General features: G+C 43.9%; 1 protein-coding gene across 6 annotated transcripts in view; it reads left to right on the top strand.

Annotated features, from left to right (window-relative positions):
- Window positions 1–931: 931 nt before the first annotated feature.
- The window catches only part of LOC100299712 (zinc finger protein 665), a 35,508-nt gene continuing 18,492 nt past the window's right edge, over window positions 932–17,947 (top strand). For 3 of the 6 annotated variants that reach the window (XM_024979311.2, XM_059877206.1, XM_059877208.1), the window contains exon 1: window positions 932–988. Coding sequence is in view for 2 of the 6 variants with exons in the window: in XM_024979309.2 (XP_024835077.1) it covers window positions 15,693–15,707 (15 nt within the window). In the remaining 4 variants the exon portion in view is untranslated. Of the gene's footprint in view, window positions 989–15,624; window positions 15,708–17,947 lie in introns of those variants that run through there. The other 3 variants (XM_024979309.2, XM_059877205.1, XM_059877210.1) reach the window with 2 other exon arrangements.

Genomic DNA, 17,947 nt, shown 5'->3' with positions numbered 1-17,947 from the left:
AGTCCCACGGACAGAGGAGCCTGGCAGGCTATTATGGTCCACGGGGTCGCAAAGAATCCGACACAACTGCGTGACTAAGCACTTCCTCCAAAGTACAGAATACGGTATTTTAATGCAGTTCTCATCAAAAGAAAAAAAATGTTTTTTTTCTCCTATTTTGCTGTCTCTTTTTAGGTTATCTATACGAAATTATGGATGCTAGGTAAAGTTACTGTGATAATCGTTTCACAGTATATGTATCAGTGAATTTTTCTCTGTAGCTTAACCTTACACAATATTTGTCATTGTAAGAGTTGCTTATACAACCCCCTTTATGTCACTGTTTAAAGAGTTGGGTTTAGAAAGGGAAATAATTAAAACACGTTGGATAAAATAAACAATAACGCAGTTTATAATCATTTAAAGTGTCCTGCTCATTTTAAGGCTGTGGTTAGTGACCCAAATGATCACATCCCTTAAGTCCTCCATCTCAGACACCCAAGTGCTGACCCTCAGTTGGTTGAACTCAGCACTATGCTGAGTTTGCTGGTTTGTAGGGCGTCAGTAGGGAATAGCCCATTTCTACCCAGGGAGAGTTTTGTATTTGTAATATAGAGACTAGTCCCATTCTTGTTTATTAAAACTGCCCAAGTTCTGAGATCCCTGAATTGCTTCAGCCTCACTAGCAGGATCTGAGCACACCATGCTGTGAAAAACAGCTTTTTATTGAGAATAAACCCTTTTAGTCTTAAGAGGAAGTATCTTGGGTTCCGACATAAGTTGAAGCTTTTACCTAGCAATGCTACAGAAGGTAACTTAGTGCTCTCAAGGTAACAGGCCCCGCCCCCCTCCGCGGCCCGCCCCTCCCACGAACTCTGCGCACAGCTGGTGCTCGCCCCGCCCCTGGTCGGAAGCCGCGGCTCTAATACCGAAAGCCCTTTCACGCAGACCCGGAAGTTGAAGAGCGCGGAGCCGAGATCCCCGAGCGGCGCCTAAGCTTCCTTCTAGAGTAAGTTTGCAGAGTTCGCCACCCCTCCAATCCCCACCTCCGCCCCCGCTCACTCGTCCTCATGGTGTGGGAATTGCCAGCGACCTGAAAACCCTGGCACCCGGTGCTCGGCCCCGAATAGACGCTGCCGCTGCCGTTGCGGCCCAGTTATCTTTTCGTTTGGGTTTGAAGTGTTTCTGAGTCGGTTTCGGCCCTCTGTCCGCGTAGACACCGCCTCTGGCGACATTTTCCTGCTTAAAACCCTTTTTTTACCTCTGGCGTCGCCAAGTAAAGCCCTCTCTCGGGAGTTGGAGTCGCGCCCGCCGCGTCGCCTTCTCGACCGCTGGAGGCAGAGCCCGTCGCCCCCGCTCCCGGAGAGGCCGCGCCCCCTCCCTGGTCCCGGGATTCCAGAGAGCCCGCCCCGCTCTGAGCCCCTTCTCTCCCAGCCCCTCTGTCCTCGCGTCTCCTCAGGCCGGTCCTTCTGCCCCGCAGGCCGCCCCCCCCTCCCGCCTCTCCCCCCCTCCCGCCTCTCCCCCCCTCCCGCCTCTCCCCCCCTCCCGCCTCTCCCCCCCCTCCCGCCTCTCCCCCCCTCCCGCCTCTCCCCCCCCCCCCCCCGCCTCTTTCCTGTCAGCCCGTCCCCTCACCCCGCGTAGGGTAGGTGACCTGGTCCAGCCTTGTGACCGCCAGTGCTGTTCCATGCCCAATTCAACTCGGTCGGAAAAGGTGGTCTTCCGGTCCGGGGGCGTCTCGTTCTGTCGCCCACTCAGTAAATTCAGGAGGCAGGAGGATCAGGAGAAGCAGAGTCAGAAGGACTGAGAGAAATAACTGAAACTGAGGAGAAAAGCATCAGGGAGAACCAATGGGAACACTGAGAATGGCTGAGGGACTTGCAAAGGGATAGTCAAGTCAAAGAGATTAAGCCTTGAAAATAGCCGAGTGAGTAAAATAGAGAAGTATTAATAAATTAAAAAGCCAGATCTCCAGGGATTGGAAAACAGCATAGGGAGAACTGCCCTGTATCAGTTGATGGGAGCGGGGAGGCGAAGGGCGATGAGGGACGTCAGAGGTGGAGAGTCCCTAACTGGGTTTTGGCCGGGTTTGAGTCCAGGCCTCTTGGGTTAGAGTCCGGGGTTGTGTTTTCATCCGGTTGGGGTCCCGCCACAAGGGTTCAAGTCTCAATCTGAGGTGGCCGGTTTTATCATGGTGCTGGCAGAGAAAGAAGTAAGGAGCAGAGGAAGAAAGGGCTGGAAGGAAGCATAGCCACGTGGCCTGCCAGAGAGTGGGGAGGAAGGGAGAGTCACAGCGAGAGAAGGGGAGTAATCTGGAGCGCAGAGAGGGAGCCGAAATGGGGGAAGAAAGAGGCAGACATAGGTATGGATTTTTGAAAGACTCAGGAAGGTTGGAGAAAGAGAGCATTTCGAGGGGGAACGAATTGCAGCAGCCTGAGACAGGACACGTGTGAGGCAGGAAATAGGACAGGAACAGCAGGAGAGCAGAGGGGGAGAGAAAGAGACACGGAGACTCAGATGGAGTAGGGAGATAGGTGAACAGAGGGGTAAGCTCGATCCGGGTGTGGCCAGTTGTTTGGATACAGATGATTTTTTTAGTTATACAGAGGAGGCTGAGGATTTCAAAACTCCTGTCTATAAGGCTTGTGTCTTTTTTTATTACTTGTGGCAGAAGATGACTTTTCATTTGCAAACCCTGTTGAGCCTGGGACAGTGGCTTGATTCACTGAGTTGTGAGTGAACTCCTTCCCTTGTCCTATCATAAGATAGAGGTCAGGGAAGAAGACACCTGGAGCAAGAAATGACTGACTCTGTCACTCTGTGATAGCTTTTTTTTTTTTTTTTAATTGTTTTGGCTGTGTTTTCTTCAGTTCTGTGCCGTGGGCTCAAGAGTTGTGGCTCCCAGGTTCTAAAGCACAGGCTCAGTAGTTGTGCACAGGCTTAGTTGCTTGTACTTGTGGGAGCTTCCTGAACCAGGGGTAGAACCCATGTCCCCTGCATTGTCAGGCAGATTCTCATCCACTGTATCACTATTGGGTAGCATTTTTAAAGGAACACTTTTTTTTTAATGGATTCACATTTTCTCCTTTCTATATATATGGTGCTTTTTGTAGCTTGGAATAGGTCTTAATTCATTCAGTTTCTGTAATCATTTTTTTTTTCTTTAATAGAAAATTATTTAATTAGTATACATGTGTTCCCCATCCTGAACCCTCCTCCCTCCTCCCTCCCCACACCATCCCTCTGGGTCGTCCCAGTGCACCAGCCCCAAGCATCCAGCATCGTGCATTGAACCTTGACTGGCACCTCGTTTCATACATGACGTTTCACATGTTTCCATGCCATTCTCCCAAATCTTCCCACCCTCTCCCTCTCCCACAGAGTCCATAAGACTGTTCTATACATCAGTGTCTCTTTTGCTGTCTCGTATACAGGGTTATCGTTACCATCTTTCTAAAATTCCATATATATGCGTTAGTATACTGTATTGGTGTTTTTCCTTCTGGCTTACTTCACTCTGTATAATAGGCTCCAGTTTCACCCACCTCATTAGAACTGATTCAAATGTATTCTTTTTAATGGCTGAGTAATACTCCATTGTGTATATGTACCACAGCTTTCTTATCCATTCATCTGCTGATGGACATCTAGGTTGCTTCCATGTCCTGGCTATTATAAACAGTGCTGCGATGAACATTGGGGTACACGTGTCTCTTTCCCTTCTGGTTTCCTCAGTGTGTATGCCCAGCAGTGGGATTGCTGGATCGTAAGGCAGTCCTACTTCCAGTTTTTTAAGGAATCTCCACACTGTTCTCCATAGTGGCTGTACTAGTTTGCATTCCCACCAACAGTGTAAGAGGGTTCCCTTTTCTCCACACCCTCTCCAGCATTTATTATTTGTAGACTTTTGGATCGCAGCCATTCTGACTGGTGTGAAATGGTACCTCATAGTGGTTTTGATTTGCATTTCTCTGATAATGAGTGATGTTGAGCATCTTTTCATGTGTTTGTTAGCCATCTGTATGTCTTCTTTGGAGAAATGTCTATTTAGATCTTTGGCCCATTTTTTGATTGGGTCATTTATTTTTCTGGAGTTGAGCTGTAGGAGTTGCTTGTATATTTTTGAGATTAGTTGTTTGTCAGTTGCTTCATTTGCTATTATTTTCTCCCATTCTGAAGGCTGTCTTTTCACCTTGCTAATAGTTTCCTTTGATGTGCAGAAGCTTTTAAGTTTAATTAGGTCCCATTTGTTTATTTTTACTTTTATTTCCAATATTCTGGGAGGTGGATCATAGAGGATCCTGCTGTGATGTATGTCAGAGAGTGTTTTGCCCATGTTCTCCTCTAGGAGTTTTATAGTTTCTGGTCTTACGTTGAGATCTTTAATCCATTTTGAGTTTATTTTTGTATATGGTGTTAGAAAGTGTTCTAGTTTCATTCTTTTACAAGTGGTTGACCAGATTTCCCAGCACCACTTGTTAAAGAGATTGTCTTTAATCCATTGTATATTCTTGCCTGCTTTGTCAAAGATAAGGTGTCCATATGTGCGTGGATTTATCTCTGGGCTTTCTATTTTGTTCCATTGATCTATATTTCTGTCTTTGTGCCAGTACCATACTGTCTTGATAACTGTGGCTTTGTAGTAGAGCCTGAAGTCAGGTAGGTTGATTCCTCCAGTTCCATTTTTCTTTCTCAAGATCGCTTTGGCTATTCGAGGTTTTTTGTATTTCCATACAAATTGTGAAATTATTTGTTCTAGCTCTGTGAAGAATACTGTTGGTAGCTTGATAGGGATTGCATTGAATCTATAAATTGCTTTGGGTAGTATACTCATTTTCACTATATTGATTCTTCCAATCCTTGAACATGGTATATTTCTCCATCTATTAGTGTCCTCTTTGATTTCTTTCACCAGTGTTTTATAGTTTTCTATATATAGGTCTTTAGTTTCTTTAGGTAGATATATTCCTAAGTATTTTATTCTTTCTATTGCAATGGTGAATGGAATTGTTTCCTTAATTTCTCTTTCTGTTTTCTCATTATTAGTGTATAGGAATGCAAGGGATTTTTGTGTGTTGATTTTATATCCTGCAACTTTACTATAATCATTGATTAGTTCTAGTAATTTTCTGGTGGAGTCTTTAGGGTTTTCTATGTAGAGGATCATGTCATCTGCAAATAGTGAGAGTTTTACTTCTTCTTTTCCAATTTGGATTCCTTTTATTTCTTTTTCTGCTCTGATTGCTGTGGCCAAAACTTCAAAACTATGTTGAATAGTAATGGTGAAAGTGGGCACCCTTGTCTTGTTCCTGACTTTAGAGGAAATGCTTTCAATTTTTCACCATTGAGGATAATGTTTGCTGTGGGTTTGTCATATATAGCTTTTATTATGTTGAGGTATGTTCCTTCTATTCCTGCTTTCTGGAGAGTTTTTATCATAAATGGGTGTTGAATTTTGTCAAAGGCTTTCTCTGCATCTATTGAGATAATCATATGGTTTTTGTTTTTCAATTTGTTAATGTGGTGTATTACATTGATTGATTTGCAGATATTGAAGAATCCTTGCATCCCTGGGATAAAGCCCACTTGGTCATGGTGTATGATCTTTTTAATGTGTTGTTGGATTCTGATTGCTAGAATTTTGTTTAGGATTTTTGCATCTATGTTCATCAGTGATATTGGCCTGTAGTTTTCTTTTTTTGTGGGATCTTTGTCAGGTTTTGGTATTAGGGTGATGGTGGCCTCATAGAATGAGTTTGGAAGTTCACCTTCCTCTGCAATTTTCTGGAAGAGTTTGAGCAGGATAGGTGTTAGCTCTTCTCTAAATTTTTGGTAGAATTCAGCTGTGAAGCCGTCTGGACCTGGGCTTTTGTTTGCTGGAAGATTTTTGATTACAGTTTCAATTTCCGTGCTTGTGATGGGTCTGTTAAGGTTTTCTATTTCTTCCTGGTCGAGTTTTGGAAAGTTGTACTTTTCTAAGAATTTGTCCATTTCTTCCTTGTTGTCCATTTTATTGGCATATAATTGTTGATAATAGTCTCTTATGATCCTTTGTATTTCTGTGTTGTCTGTTGTGATCTCTCCATTTTCGTTTCTAATTTTATTGATTTGATTTTTCTCCCTTTGTTTCTTGATGAGTCTGACTAATGGTTTGTCAATTTTATTTATCCTTTCAAAGAACCAGCTTTTGGCTTTGTTGATTTTTGCTATGGTCTCTTTTGTTTCTTTTGCATTTATTTCTGTTCTAATTTTTAAGATTTCTTTCCTTCTACTAACCCTGGGGTTCTTCATTTCTTCCTTTTCTAGTTGCTTTAGGTGTAGAGTTAGGTTATTTATTTGACTTTTTTCTTGTTTCTTGAGGTGTGCCTGTATTGCTATGAACTTTCCCCTTTAGGACTGCTTTTACCGTGTCCCACAGGTTTTGGGTTGTTGTGTTTTCATTTTCATTCGTTTCTATGCAAATTTTTATTTCTTTTTTGATTTCTTCTGTGATTTGTTGGTTATTCAGCAGCGTGTTGTTCAGCCTCCATATGTTGGAATTTTTAATAGTTTTTCTCCTGTAATTGAGATCTAATCTTACTGCATTGTGGTCAGAAAAGATGCTTGGAATGATTTCTATTTTTTTGAATTTACCAAGGCTAGCTTTATGGCCCAGGATATGATCTATCCTGGAGAAGGTTCCATGTGCGCTTGAGAAAAAGGTGAAATTCATTGTTTTGGGATGAAATGTCCTATAGATATCAATTAGATCTAACTGGTCTATTGTATCGTTTAAAGTTTGTGTTTCCTTGTTAATTTTCTGTTTAGTTGATCTATCCATAGGTGTGAGTGGGGTATTAAAGTCTCCCACTATTATTGTGTTATTGTTAATTTCTCCTTTCATACTTGTTAGCATTTGTCTTACATACTGCGGTGCTCCCGTGTTGGGTGCATATATATTTATAATTGTTATATCTTCTTCTTGGATTGATCCTTTGATCATTATGTAGTGACCTTCTTTGTCTCTTTTCACAGCCTTTGTTTTAAAGTCTATTTTATCTGATATGAGTATTGCTACTCCTGCTTTCTTTTGGCCCCTATTTGCATGGAAAATCTTTTTCCAGCCCTTCACTTTCAGTCTGTATGTGTCCCCTGTTTTGAGGTGGGTCTCCTGTAGACAACATATGTAGGGGTCTTGTTTTTGTATCCATTCAGCCAGTCTTTGTCTTTTGGTTGGGGCATTCAACCCATTTACGTTTAAGGTAATTACTGATAAGTATGATCCCGTTGCCATTTACTTTATTGTTTGGGGTTCGAATTTATACACCATTTTTGTGTTTCCTGTCTAGAGAATATCCTTTAGTATTTGTTGGAGAGCTTGTTTGGTGGTGCAGAATTCTCTCAGCTTTTGCTTGTCTGAGAAGCTTTTGATTTCTTCTTCATACTTGAATGAAATCCTTGCTGGGTACAATAATCTGGGCTGTAGGTTATTTTCTTTCATCATTTTAAGTATGTCTTGCCATTCCCTCCTGGCTTGAAGAGTTTCTATTGAAAGATCAGCTGTTATCCTTATGGGAATTCCCTTGTGTGTTATTTGTTGTTTTTCCCTTGCTGCTTTTAATATTTGTTCTTTGTGTTTGATCTTTGTTAATTTGATTAATATGTGTCTTGGGGTGTTTCGCCTTGGGTTTATCCTGTTTGGGATTCTCTGGGTTTCTTGGACTTGGGTGATTATTTCCTTCCCCAGTTTAGGGAAGTTTTCAACTATTATCTCCTCAAGTATTTTCTCATGGTCTTTCTTTTTGTCTTCTTCTTCTGTAACCCCTATGATTCGAATGTTGTAGCGTTTAATATTGTCCTGGAGGTCTCTGAGATTGTCCTCATTTCTTTTAATTCGTTTTTCTTTTATTTTCTCTGATTCATTTATTTCTACCATTCTATCTTCTAATTCACTAATCCTATCTTCTGCCTCTGTTATTCTACTATTTGTTGCCTCCAGAGTGTTTTTAATTTCATTTATTGCATTATTCATTATATATTGACTCTTTTTTACTTCTTCTAGGTTCTTGTTAAACCTTTCTTGCATCTTCTCAATCCTTGTCTCCAAGCTATTTATCTGTGATTCCATTTTAATTTCAAGATTTTGGATCAGTTTCACTATCATTATTCAGAATTCCTTATCAGGTAGATTCCTTATCTCTTCCTCTTTTGTTTGGTTTGGTGGGCATTTATCCTGTTCCTTTATCTGCTGGCTATTCCTCTGTCTCTTCATCTTGTTTAAATTGCTGAGTTTGGGGTGTCCTTTCTGTATTCTGGCAGTTTGTGGAGTTCTCTTTATTGTGGCTTTTCCTCGCTGTGTGTGGGTTTGTACAGGTGGCTTGTCAAGCTTTCCTGGTTAGGGAAGCTTGTGTCGGTGTTCTGATGGGTGGAGCTGTATTTCTTCTCTTTGTTCAGTCGCGCTGTGGGGAGGGAGGGAGGGATGCTGCAAACAAATAACACTGGCGTGCGCTCGCAGTGCCTCAGCCACACTGGGTCTGCCCCCGCTCACGGCGCGTGTAGCCTCCCTGCCCACACTGCTCGGGCTCTAGGTTGTTCCGCCGGGAACAATCCAAGGCTGGCCCTGGGTTGCATGTACCTCCCAGGTCCAAGCCGCTCAGGTTAAGGCACTTGGGTAGTCCTCAGAGGCGCAGACTCAGTTGGGCCTGAGTTTTGCGCTCTTCCCAGGTCCGAGCAGCTCAAGTGATGAGGTGTTTGGCGAGCGCCAATGCTGCGACTTATCGCCTCCCCGCCACTCGGTTATCTGGGTGTAAAACCGGCGCACCTTCTCAGGCAGATGTTAACCGTCCAGACCCCCAAGAAGTTTTAGTTAGCAAAGAAGCCTGCTTACAGTTTTATAGATAATGTCTCTCTGAGGCTGCGATTGCCCCCTTCTGGCTCTGGCTGCCTGTCACCGGAGGGGGAAGGTCTGCAGCCGGCTATCTCTGTTCAGTCCTTTGTTCCGTGCGTGGGCCAGGCGGTCTTAGGTTAGGGCTGGCTTTTCATGTGGTAGATATCCCACAGTCTGGTTTGCTAGCCCAAATTATTTCGCTCAGATAGTGCTCAGGGTATTCAGGCCAGATTCTTACTCTAAGCGATGCAGCCCACGCTGCGCCTCCCTGCCCAGCCCCCGCTTGCTAATGGCGCGTGCAGGCGTCTGCGCTGCTTCTCCGCTGAGGGAGTTACCTCAGCGCAATCTTCGAGTTTTAATTGTTTATTTATTTTTTCTTCCTGTTATGTTGCCCTCTGTGCTTCCAAAGCTCGGCACAGATTCGGCAGTGAGAAGGTTTCCTGGTGTTTGGAAACTTCTGTCTTTTTAAGACTCCCTTCCCGGGACGGAACTCCGTGCCTCCCACTTTTGTCTCTTTTTTTGTCTTTTATATTTTTTCCTATCTCCTTTCGAAGAGTTGGGTTGCTTTTCTGGGTGCCTGATGTCCTCTGCCGGCATTCAGAAGTTGTTTTGTGGAATTTACTCGACGTTTAAATGCTCTTTTGATGAATTTGTGGGGGAGAAAGTGTTCTCCCCGTCCTACTCCTCCGCCATCTTGTAATCATTTTTAACTTCAGAAATAAGCTTTTTTTCCCCAGTATTCTACTCTTATCATCCTTTTCTGATTATGATTATTCTCAGTGTTTTTTTAAACTTTGACACCAGATTTTTAGATTAAAACTAATGCACAATTTTTTCTTTAAAATTTTTTTCCGATTCATTCCTTGCCTGATGCTTTTTTCCCTTCGTCTTGTACATTTGAAATTTTCTTTGGTAAGTAGTAAATCATCTTAGACTATTTTGTGCCATACTTAGCAAAAATGTCACCTCGTTTATCAGTTCTTATGAGGTAGATGAACCTAGAGCCTATTATACAGAGTGAAATAAGTCAGGAAGAGAAAGACAAATACTGTATATTACTGCTTATATATGGAATTTAGAAAGATGGTACCAACGATTCTACATGCAGGGCAACAAAGGGAGACACAGATGTAAAGAACAGACTTTTGGACTCAGTGGGAGAAGGTGAGGGTGGCATGATTTGAGAGAATAGCAAGAAACATGTATATTACCATATGTAAAATAGAATGATCAGTGCAAGTTCGATGCACGAAGTAGGGCACCCAAAGCCAGTGCTCTGGAACAACCCAGAGAGATCAGGTGAGGAGGGAGGTGCAAGGTGGTTCAGGATGGGGGGACACATGTTCAATTCATGTTGATGTATGGCAAAAACCATCACAATATTATAAAGTAATTATCCTCCCATTATAATACTTAAAAATGAGGAAACTGAAAAAATTAAAGTTAACAAGCAACGATCACCTCGCCTCCCTTTCTCTGAATTCAAAGAGAAATACATCTTCGAGGGTTTTATGTATGGGACATCGTGTAAAAAAACAGACATATTTTCAACTATGGTTTTACCAAAGACTTGAATTGTGTGTATGTGTTTATGTGTGCACACACAAATGGATATTTCTGGTCTCAGCTCTTTACCAGAGAATAACGGAGGTATGACATTAGATCTTGTGAAATTAAAGGCATTTCTTTGAGAAATTGGAAAATAAAAGAACATTTAACATGATAAAACCAACAAAATAAAATGCTTCATTCTTTCCTTTCAAAAAAAGAAAAAAACACCTATTTTAACTGGTTAGTGTAATGGTCTGTTTTCTCCATTTTCTATGATCAGTGAAACAAGTGAGCTGTGAGGTGATATGAAGATGATTCCCTCAGGTCCCTTTTTGACTTTTCTGTGCGAATGAGGAAGGATGGGCTGGATTAACGTGGGACCTTCCCACAGAGCCTCTCTATTCATGATGAAAAAGATTGCTCAGATCCTATTTCTAATGTTTTTTGTACTAGTGGATATATATTTGCAATTCCGTATTTTAAAAATATTTTACTGCAATCTTCTAATAAAGAATTACCTGCTTGGTATCAGTTTGACCCAATCTTGAAAGAAAAGTTTCTTTTGCTCAGATACATGACAGATGTTCCTGGTGTTAAATGGGATGGACATTAAGGACAAACTTGGCCCCCTTGCCCTTCAGCCTCCCATTTCATTAATCAGTTATACCTGGTTCTCTTCACTCAGCTCAGACCTCATAAACGGCTTCAATCTGGGCCCGAGGGAGCCCACTTGTAACATGGAGATGAGAGACTAGACCGGAAACTCTGAGCATGAGCAACACTGACCCCTGAAATGATTAGCCGAATTGGCTGTGTGTCTGTGTGTGGCAGTTCTGGTTTGGAGGGAGTGTCTGGCGGTAATTAGACTTTTAAATAGATCCCAGTCCTCCCTCAATGAAAAATGAAAAGGAAAACTGTAGGATGGAGGCAGGATCACAGGCTCAGAATTAGATGACTTCTATGAATAAGGCTAAATCTGAAGGGAGATTTTTTTTACGTCCTGACGTTCAAACCTCCACTGGCTTTCATTTGTTCTTGGGACAAAAGCTTGACTCCTTGCTGTGGCTCCACAGCCCTCTGTCAAGCTCAGGGCCCTGTAAGAGTCTCCAGCCTCATCCTGGGAGCTGACCATTTGCTCATGGTTCAGCCTGTCCTGGTCTCATTTACCTTTTCTCTGTTTCCAAATACCAAAACCATTTCTGTCTGACATTGTGTTCCTTTCTCACCTTCAGGTCAACCTGGCTCAGGTCCTTTGTCACCCTTCAAGTCTAGGCTCAGAGAGGTCTCCCCATCCCCTCCTAACAGTCTCTCTCATGTTGCTGCTGCTGCTAAGTCACTTCAGTCGTGTCCAACTCTGTGCGACCCCAGAAATGGCAGCCCATCAGGCTCTTCCATCCCTGGGATTCTCCAGGCAAGAACACTGGAGTGGGTTGCCATTTCCGTCTCCAATGCATGAAAGTGAAAAGTGAAAGTGAAGTCGCTCAGTTGTGTCCGACTCCTAGCAACCCCATGGACTGCAGCCTACCAGGCTCCTCCGTCCATGGGATTTTCCAGGCAAGAGTACTGAAGTGGGGTGCCATTGTTACCCAGGTTTATTGCCTCTGTATCAGTTGCCTTCAGCAGAAATTAATGCCCTTCTTCATGAGTTATTTTGAGTCCTTCCTTGTTCCCCTCTTTTTAGGGCTCATAGTGTTCCTCTCGGAGAAGGCAGTGGCACCCCATTCGAGTACTCTTGCCTGGAAAATCCCATGGACGGAGGAGCCTGGTAGGCTGCAGTCCATGGGGTCGCTAAGAGTCGGACACGACTGAGCGACTTCACTTTCACTTTTCTCTTTCATGCACTGGAGAGGGAAATGGCAACCCACTCCAGTGTTCTTGCCTGGAGAATCCCAGGGACGGTAGCCTAGTGGGCTTCTGTCTGTGGGCTTCCGTCTAAGGGATCACACAGAGTCGGACAAGACTGAAGCGACTTAGCAGCAGCAGCAGCAGTGTTCCTCTTCTTCCGGACGTGTGGCTGCAGTACCTGATACTGGAAATGTCTTTAGATGACAGGACTATGAGTTGGGCTGAATAATCCTCAGGAAGACCAAGAGAACAGGGCAGATGATGAAGATGTTTCCCGTGTTTTGGACATTTCAGCTGTAATTGATCTTTACCCCATGTGGACTACTTAATTACTCAAAAGAAGAGCCAAGAAATATAGGAAATCCCGAAAATCCCTACAGAACTGGTGTCCTCAAGCAGCAGGCTAAGATGTCCCCATGTAGTGTTCTGTGTTTCGTCCTCTGCAGCCCCCAGATCTAAGCTCTGTCCATCCAGGAACCAGTCACCATCATGGACAGCAGCTTTGCCTTGTAGGAGTTCATGTGCTCAGTGCCAGCGATTGTGATTTCAGTGCACTGAGGATGAGCAGAAATGCAAAACCTAACAGGGCAGGAAGGAGACGCTGCCCGCCCTCCCCCCTCCCAAGGGCTAGAATATTTTCCAAGTAGGTGTGGGTGAGGAAAACAGGAGAGTGAGACCTGGAGACCCTTGCTTTGAGACTTCCTCATCTCAAATACCTTTGTACCTGGACTCCATAGTGTCCCCAGGTGGTGGCAGACTTTCCGAGGAGGGCCAGTCTCTTGGTTTCCATGCTGCACGTGCAGTGTCCTTTGGGTGGTAGCTCGTGGGCACTCCTCTTGTGATCCCCTTTGCCAAGGAACCCCTGTGCTCTTTAGTCTTGCTTAGTCCAGTCATGCAGGGAGGAGAGGTAGACAAATAGGGAAAGCGGAGGGAGCCTGGTGGGGTCTGCAGGAGGCTTGTGGCAGTACTTGGGGGCATCAAGGTGAGCCCAGTGAATGGAGCGTGCGCCCATCCCAAGTGTAGTTGCAGGGACAAGGCGGGTGTGGATCTGTTGGAAAAGAATGTCTCAGTTCAGGCTGGAGAACCTGGGAGCGGGTTTGTTGGCGAGCCCGCATGGAATGGTTTGAGGTTCCAATGCCTTAGCTCGTGTTCCCGGGACAGCAGTGCTGAGGCTGACACTTGCCTGCACAGGTTTGATTTGACAACTTATGACCACAGGTGAGCAGCAACGACGGACGTGGAATTCAGCCAAGAGAAGCCATTTCCACTGTTAGAACTGTGGCCTGGGCTGAGCCCGCAGGAACCTGTGGGTGCAGGAGGATGGGAGCCTTGGGCTTGAGGGGCTGGTTCTAGCAGGTGCCCCCAGCATCCACTCCACGCCCTGGCTTTTGTTGGCTCTCTTAGCAGGCAGGCACCATAGAGTAACAGGGAAAATCTCAGGTCATTTTTTGCATCAACTTTGGTATTACTGTGTACTTGGGGTTGCCTGTGAAGAAAGGTTCATGTGCATTTGGGAAGATACCAAGAGAATCTGGAGTGTGTCCTTGAAGACGCTGAGGTCTCAGTGGGCCATGTGCATCATTGGAATTATCCCTCTTTTTCATAGTCTTTGGAGATTTCAGTGTTTGACCTGGATCACTCACTGTAAATGAAAATATGGTGTCTTGTGTCTGTGGATCCTTGGCTGTCCTCTTTTGTATTTTGCCTCATGCGTGAGTTATCATGGCTTAAAATGCTTTGTGTTTGCATAAGAGGGTTAGAGGCTCATCATGGGCTCTGTGGACACTCTGTTGGACACCATGAAAGTTTGTAAGTTTGTTTGAGTCCCTCTGGGAAAATAGGAGTACTAAGGTTAAGATCACAGAATGCTTGTTATAAGATGGTCCTGCTCAGTAGGGATCTCTGGGCCTAACCTGCGAAGAGTCATAAAGTCCTGTGATGTAGGGGAAGATGGCTCCGAGAATCAGAAGGCAGTGATACCACAGTGAACGCTGTGCAGCTGCAACTCTCTTGCTGCCAGGCCAGTGCTGGGTTCTCTGTTATCCACTCCTGTCCCTCCCAAAATAAGCACATACACAGGCACAGTACAGAAAACACAGAATCTTAACTGCACTGTTGGTGGTAATGTAAATGGTACTGCTATGTTGGAAACTAAAATAGAAGTTCCTTAACAAATTAATATAGAACAGGCCTACAGTCTGTCAAACCCATTTCTGACAGATATCCAAAGGGAAAGCAGTCAGTTTTTCAGGGATATGTCCGCAGTCCCATGAGTGTGACTGGATTTGCAGTAGCCAAGGCATAGACACAGGCCAGATGTCTCTTGACAAAAGAATAGGTAACAAAAGTGTGGTATGGAAATATTTATTATATACTGTATATTCATGAACTATTTTTTCTCTGTATATAAAAATCAAGGATCTGAACTGAACTGAATGAACCTAGAGAACATTATGCCAAGTTAAAGAAGGCTGACAAAGGAGGACAGACACTGTATGTGGAAACTAGACTTGTCAACCTCATAGAGCCATCGAGTAATAAGGCTGTTACCAGGAGCTGGGTGGAGGGGGAAATGGACACTGTTAGGCAAAGAGTAGAGATTTTCAGTTCTGGGAATCTGAGGTACTGCATGCTGCCGGTAGTGTTTCTATATACTTGAAATTCGCCCAGAGAGGAGAAATACAGTGTACTCATAGATGGAAGTGTAACTTACTCCACTGTAATAATTATTCAATGTATGAATCTATCACAGGATCACTTTGTACACAGTACGTTTGTACCATTTTTGTTAGTTACACCTTAGTTAGGCTGGGATGAAAAAGAGAGTTGGGAGGTGCTTTTCTCCTCTGAATGGTGCTCAGTCCAGGCTTCACGTTTCGTTGATGAGGCATTTTGCGTACCCATGTTTTATACCCTCTGACCACAGATTCCCGTTTAGGTAACTTGTGGTGGTCCACGGCTCGAGAATGTTTCAGGTGCCCCAGTTGATTCCAGTCTGGTTCCCTCACTGAGCATCAGGACTCTGAGTCCTCCCAGTCCTGAGGGCTGAGATCTGAGCTGAGGAGGGGGCACTCTGCTCCGAGTGGGTCTGGACCAGGGCCTGCTGTGTGACCTGAAGGGGATCGTGGGGTCAGCGGAGGTGGCCCCTGCTTGCTGTGTACATGAGGCCTTCACCAGGAGGGGATTGCGATCCGAGGGAAAGTGTGGGAAAGTCCCATGTTGGTCTCTCTGCGGGAGTTGACGGTCCTGAGTCCCTCCTGAGACAGTGGCCACAGAGGACTGTCTGTTCCACACAGTGAGTTCTGCCCTGTGTGTGTCGTTGGGGCTCAGAAGGGGGATGTGCTGACTCTAAGCATTAAGCGGCATGTTTTCAACTTTCATGGTAGACCTCTGAAGACTTGTGTTGCCTGAGGAAGCCCTGAAGTTGAGGAAGAGGAAAGAAAAGGAGTCAGGCATGGCTCTTTCTCAGGTAAGGTCATATTCAGTCTGTCTTTCCTGAAATGCCCTGCTCTGGACTTGCTAATCGTGTCTGACTCTGGAGTATCCTGTCTGACTCCTGTATACACACACTCATCCGGGGCCTTCCCTCAGGGCCTGTCGTCTCCACTTAGATCCCGTCTGCCCATGACCTGGTGACCTGGCCCTTGTGAGGAGGCTCCCCTGGGCACCGTCCTGGGCAGGGCTTCTCACCCACGGGTTGGAGATGGGGTCTTAGTGCTGTTGGGCAGCAGGGATTGCTTAGGGCCCACCTGGATGCTCTGTCTGCTCTCTGTCCACCAGGGTAAGGAAACTGCACTTGGAAGTGAGGTATTAATATGCACAATAGCTGGTGAAATCTGGGAATCAGATCAATTAGGGGCAGTTTGTTCTTTGTTAGGGCAGTTCAAGCTAAAGATGTGGGTCAGTCTCCTTAAATCCTATTGATATAGAATGGAAAGTTCAGAAATAGACATCAGTGATACAGGGTTTTTTAGTTTATCATCAGATTTAATCTATGAAATGAATCTTAAGTCTCTCGCAAGTGAAAATTTTCATTACCTCCATTCTTCAGAGGTTGTCCTTTCACTCTGTGGATTGAATCCTTTGACACAGAAATATTTTAACTTTTAATGCAAGCAACATTCCAGCTTCATTCTTTTGCTGGTGGATATCTATTTTCTCAGCATCATGGTTATTGAGATTGTCCTTGCCGTTTTGTGTATCTTGTGGATACATCCTTGTGGATATACCTTACATATACAGAAAGAATTATTTCTGAGTACTGTGTTCTGTTCAGTTGGTTTATTTGTCTGTTTTTATACCAGTACCACATCACCTTGATTACCTTGTAATAGGTTTTGGAATGGAAAGACCTCCATCTTCCTTCTTCAGAAGTTTTGCTGTTTGCTCTTTGAATAGTTCTGTAACTTTCACCATGTTTTATTCTGCTTCTACAAAGATTGCCATGGCAGTTTTGATAATGAGTTAATTGGTTAATCTTTTGTATGGTTATTAAAGAATCTTTTTTGATATAGCATGTTTCTTTTGTAATCTTTATGACTTTTACCTATGAAACTTTGTCACGTGGGAAAGAAGATAAATTTACTTCTTTTTCAATTGCTGACCTTTGATTTCTTTTTCTCATCTAATTGCTGTAAGGGTTTCAGTGCTTTGTTGAACTGTAGTGCAGGGTGTGCATCCTTGCCTTCTTCTTGACCTCAGAGCAAAAGGTCTTTCATTCTTTCCCCATTGCTGTGCTCTTTTCATAATGGCATTTATTATGTTGCTGCTAAGTGCTAAGTCACTTCATTGGTGTCTGACTCTGTGCAACCCCATAGAAGGAAGCCCACCAGGCTCCCCTGTCCCTGGGATTCTCCAGGCAAGAATACTGGAGTGGGTTGCCATTTCCTTCTCCAATACAGGAAAGTGAAAAGTGAAAGGGAAGTCGCTCAGTCGTGTCTGACTCTTAGTGACCCCATGGACTACAGCCTACCAGGCTCCTCCATCCATGGGATTTTCCAGGCAAGAGTACTGGAGTGGAGTGCCATTGCCTTGATGTTGGTATAATTTATTGTTTGTAGTTTGTTGAGTGTTCCATCTTGAAAGATTGTCAAATTTTTGTCGAATGGTTTTTTTCTGCATCGAGATGATCCTGTATTTTTTTTTCCCTTAAATCTGTAATGTAGTGTGTTATATTAATTGATTTTTTTATGTTGACTTCTCCTTTCCTTATATGAATAAACTCCACTTGGTCATGGTGTCAGAATTTTTTATTTATCTATTTTAATTGAAGGATAATTGCTTTACAGAAGTTGTTGTTTTCTGCCAAATACCAACATGAATCAGCCATAGGTATACCTATGTCTCCTCCTTCCCATCTTCCTCCCTATCCCACCCCTGTAGGTTGTTAGAGAGCCCCTGTTTGAGTTCCCTGAGTCATTCAGCAAATTCACATTGGCTCTCTACTTTACATATGGTAGTGTAAGTTTCCGTGTTACTCTCTCCATACATCTCACCCTCTCCTTCCTCCCCTCCTGCCTCTGTCTGTTCTCTATGTCTGTTTCTCCAGATCTTTTTAATATGTGTTGAAGTGGGTTTGCAAGTATTTTAATTTTGCATCAGTATTCATCAGGGGTATTGGTTTCTAGTTTTTCTTTCTTGTGTCTTTGGGAAATCAGCAAACTATTAGAATCATGCTTGCTCCATAGAATTAGCAGGATTAGTGGTAAT

Source organism: Bos taurus, chromosome 18 (assembly GCF_002263795.3).
Source record: "Bos taurus isolate L1 Dominette 01449 registration number 42190680 breed Hereford chromosome 18, ARS-UCD2.0, whole genome shotgun sequence".
Classification (NCBI taxonomy): Eukaryota; Metazoa; Chordata; class Mammalia; order Artiodactyla; family Bovidae; genus Bos; species Bos taurus.
This window is presented reverse-complemented; position numbering and strand designations above follow the sequence as displayed.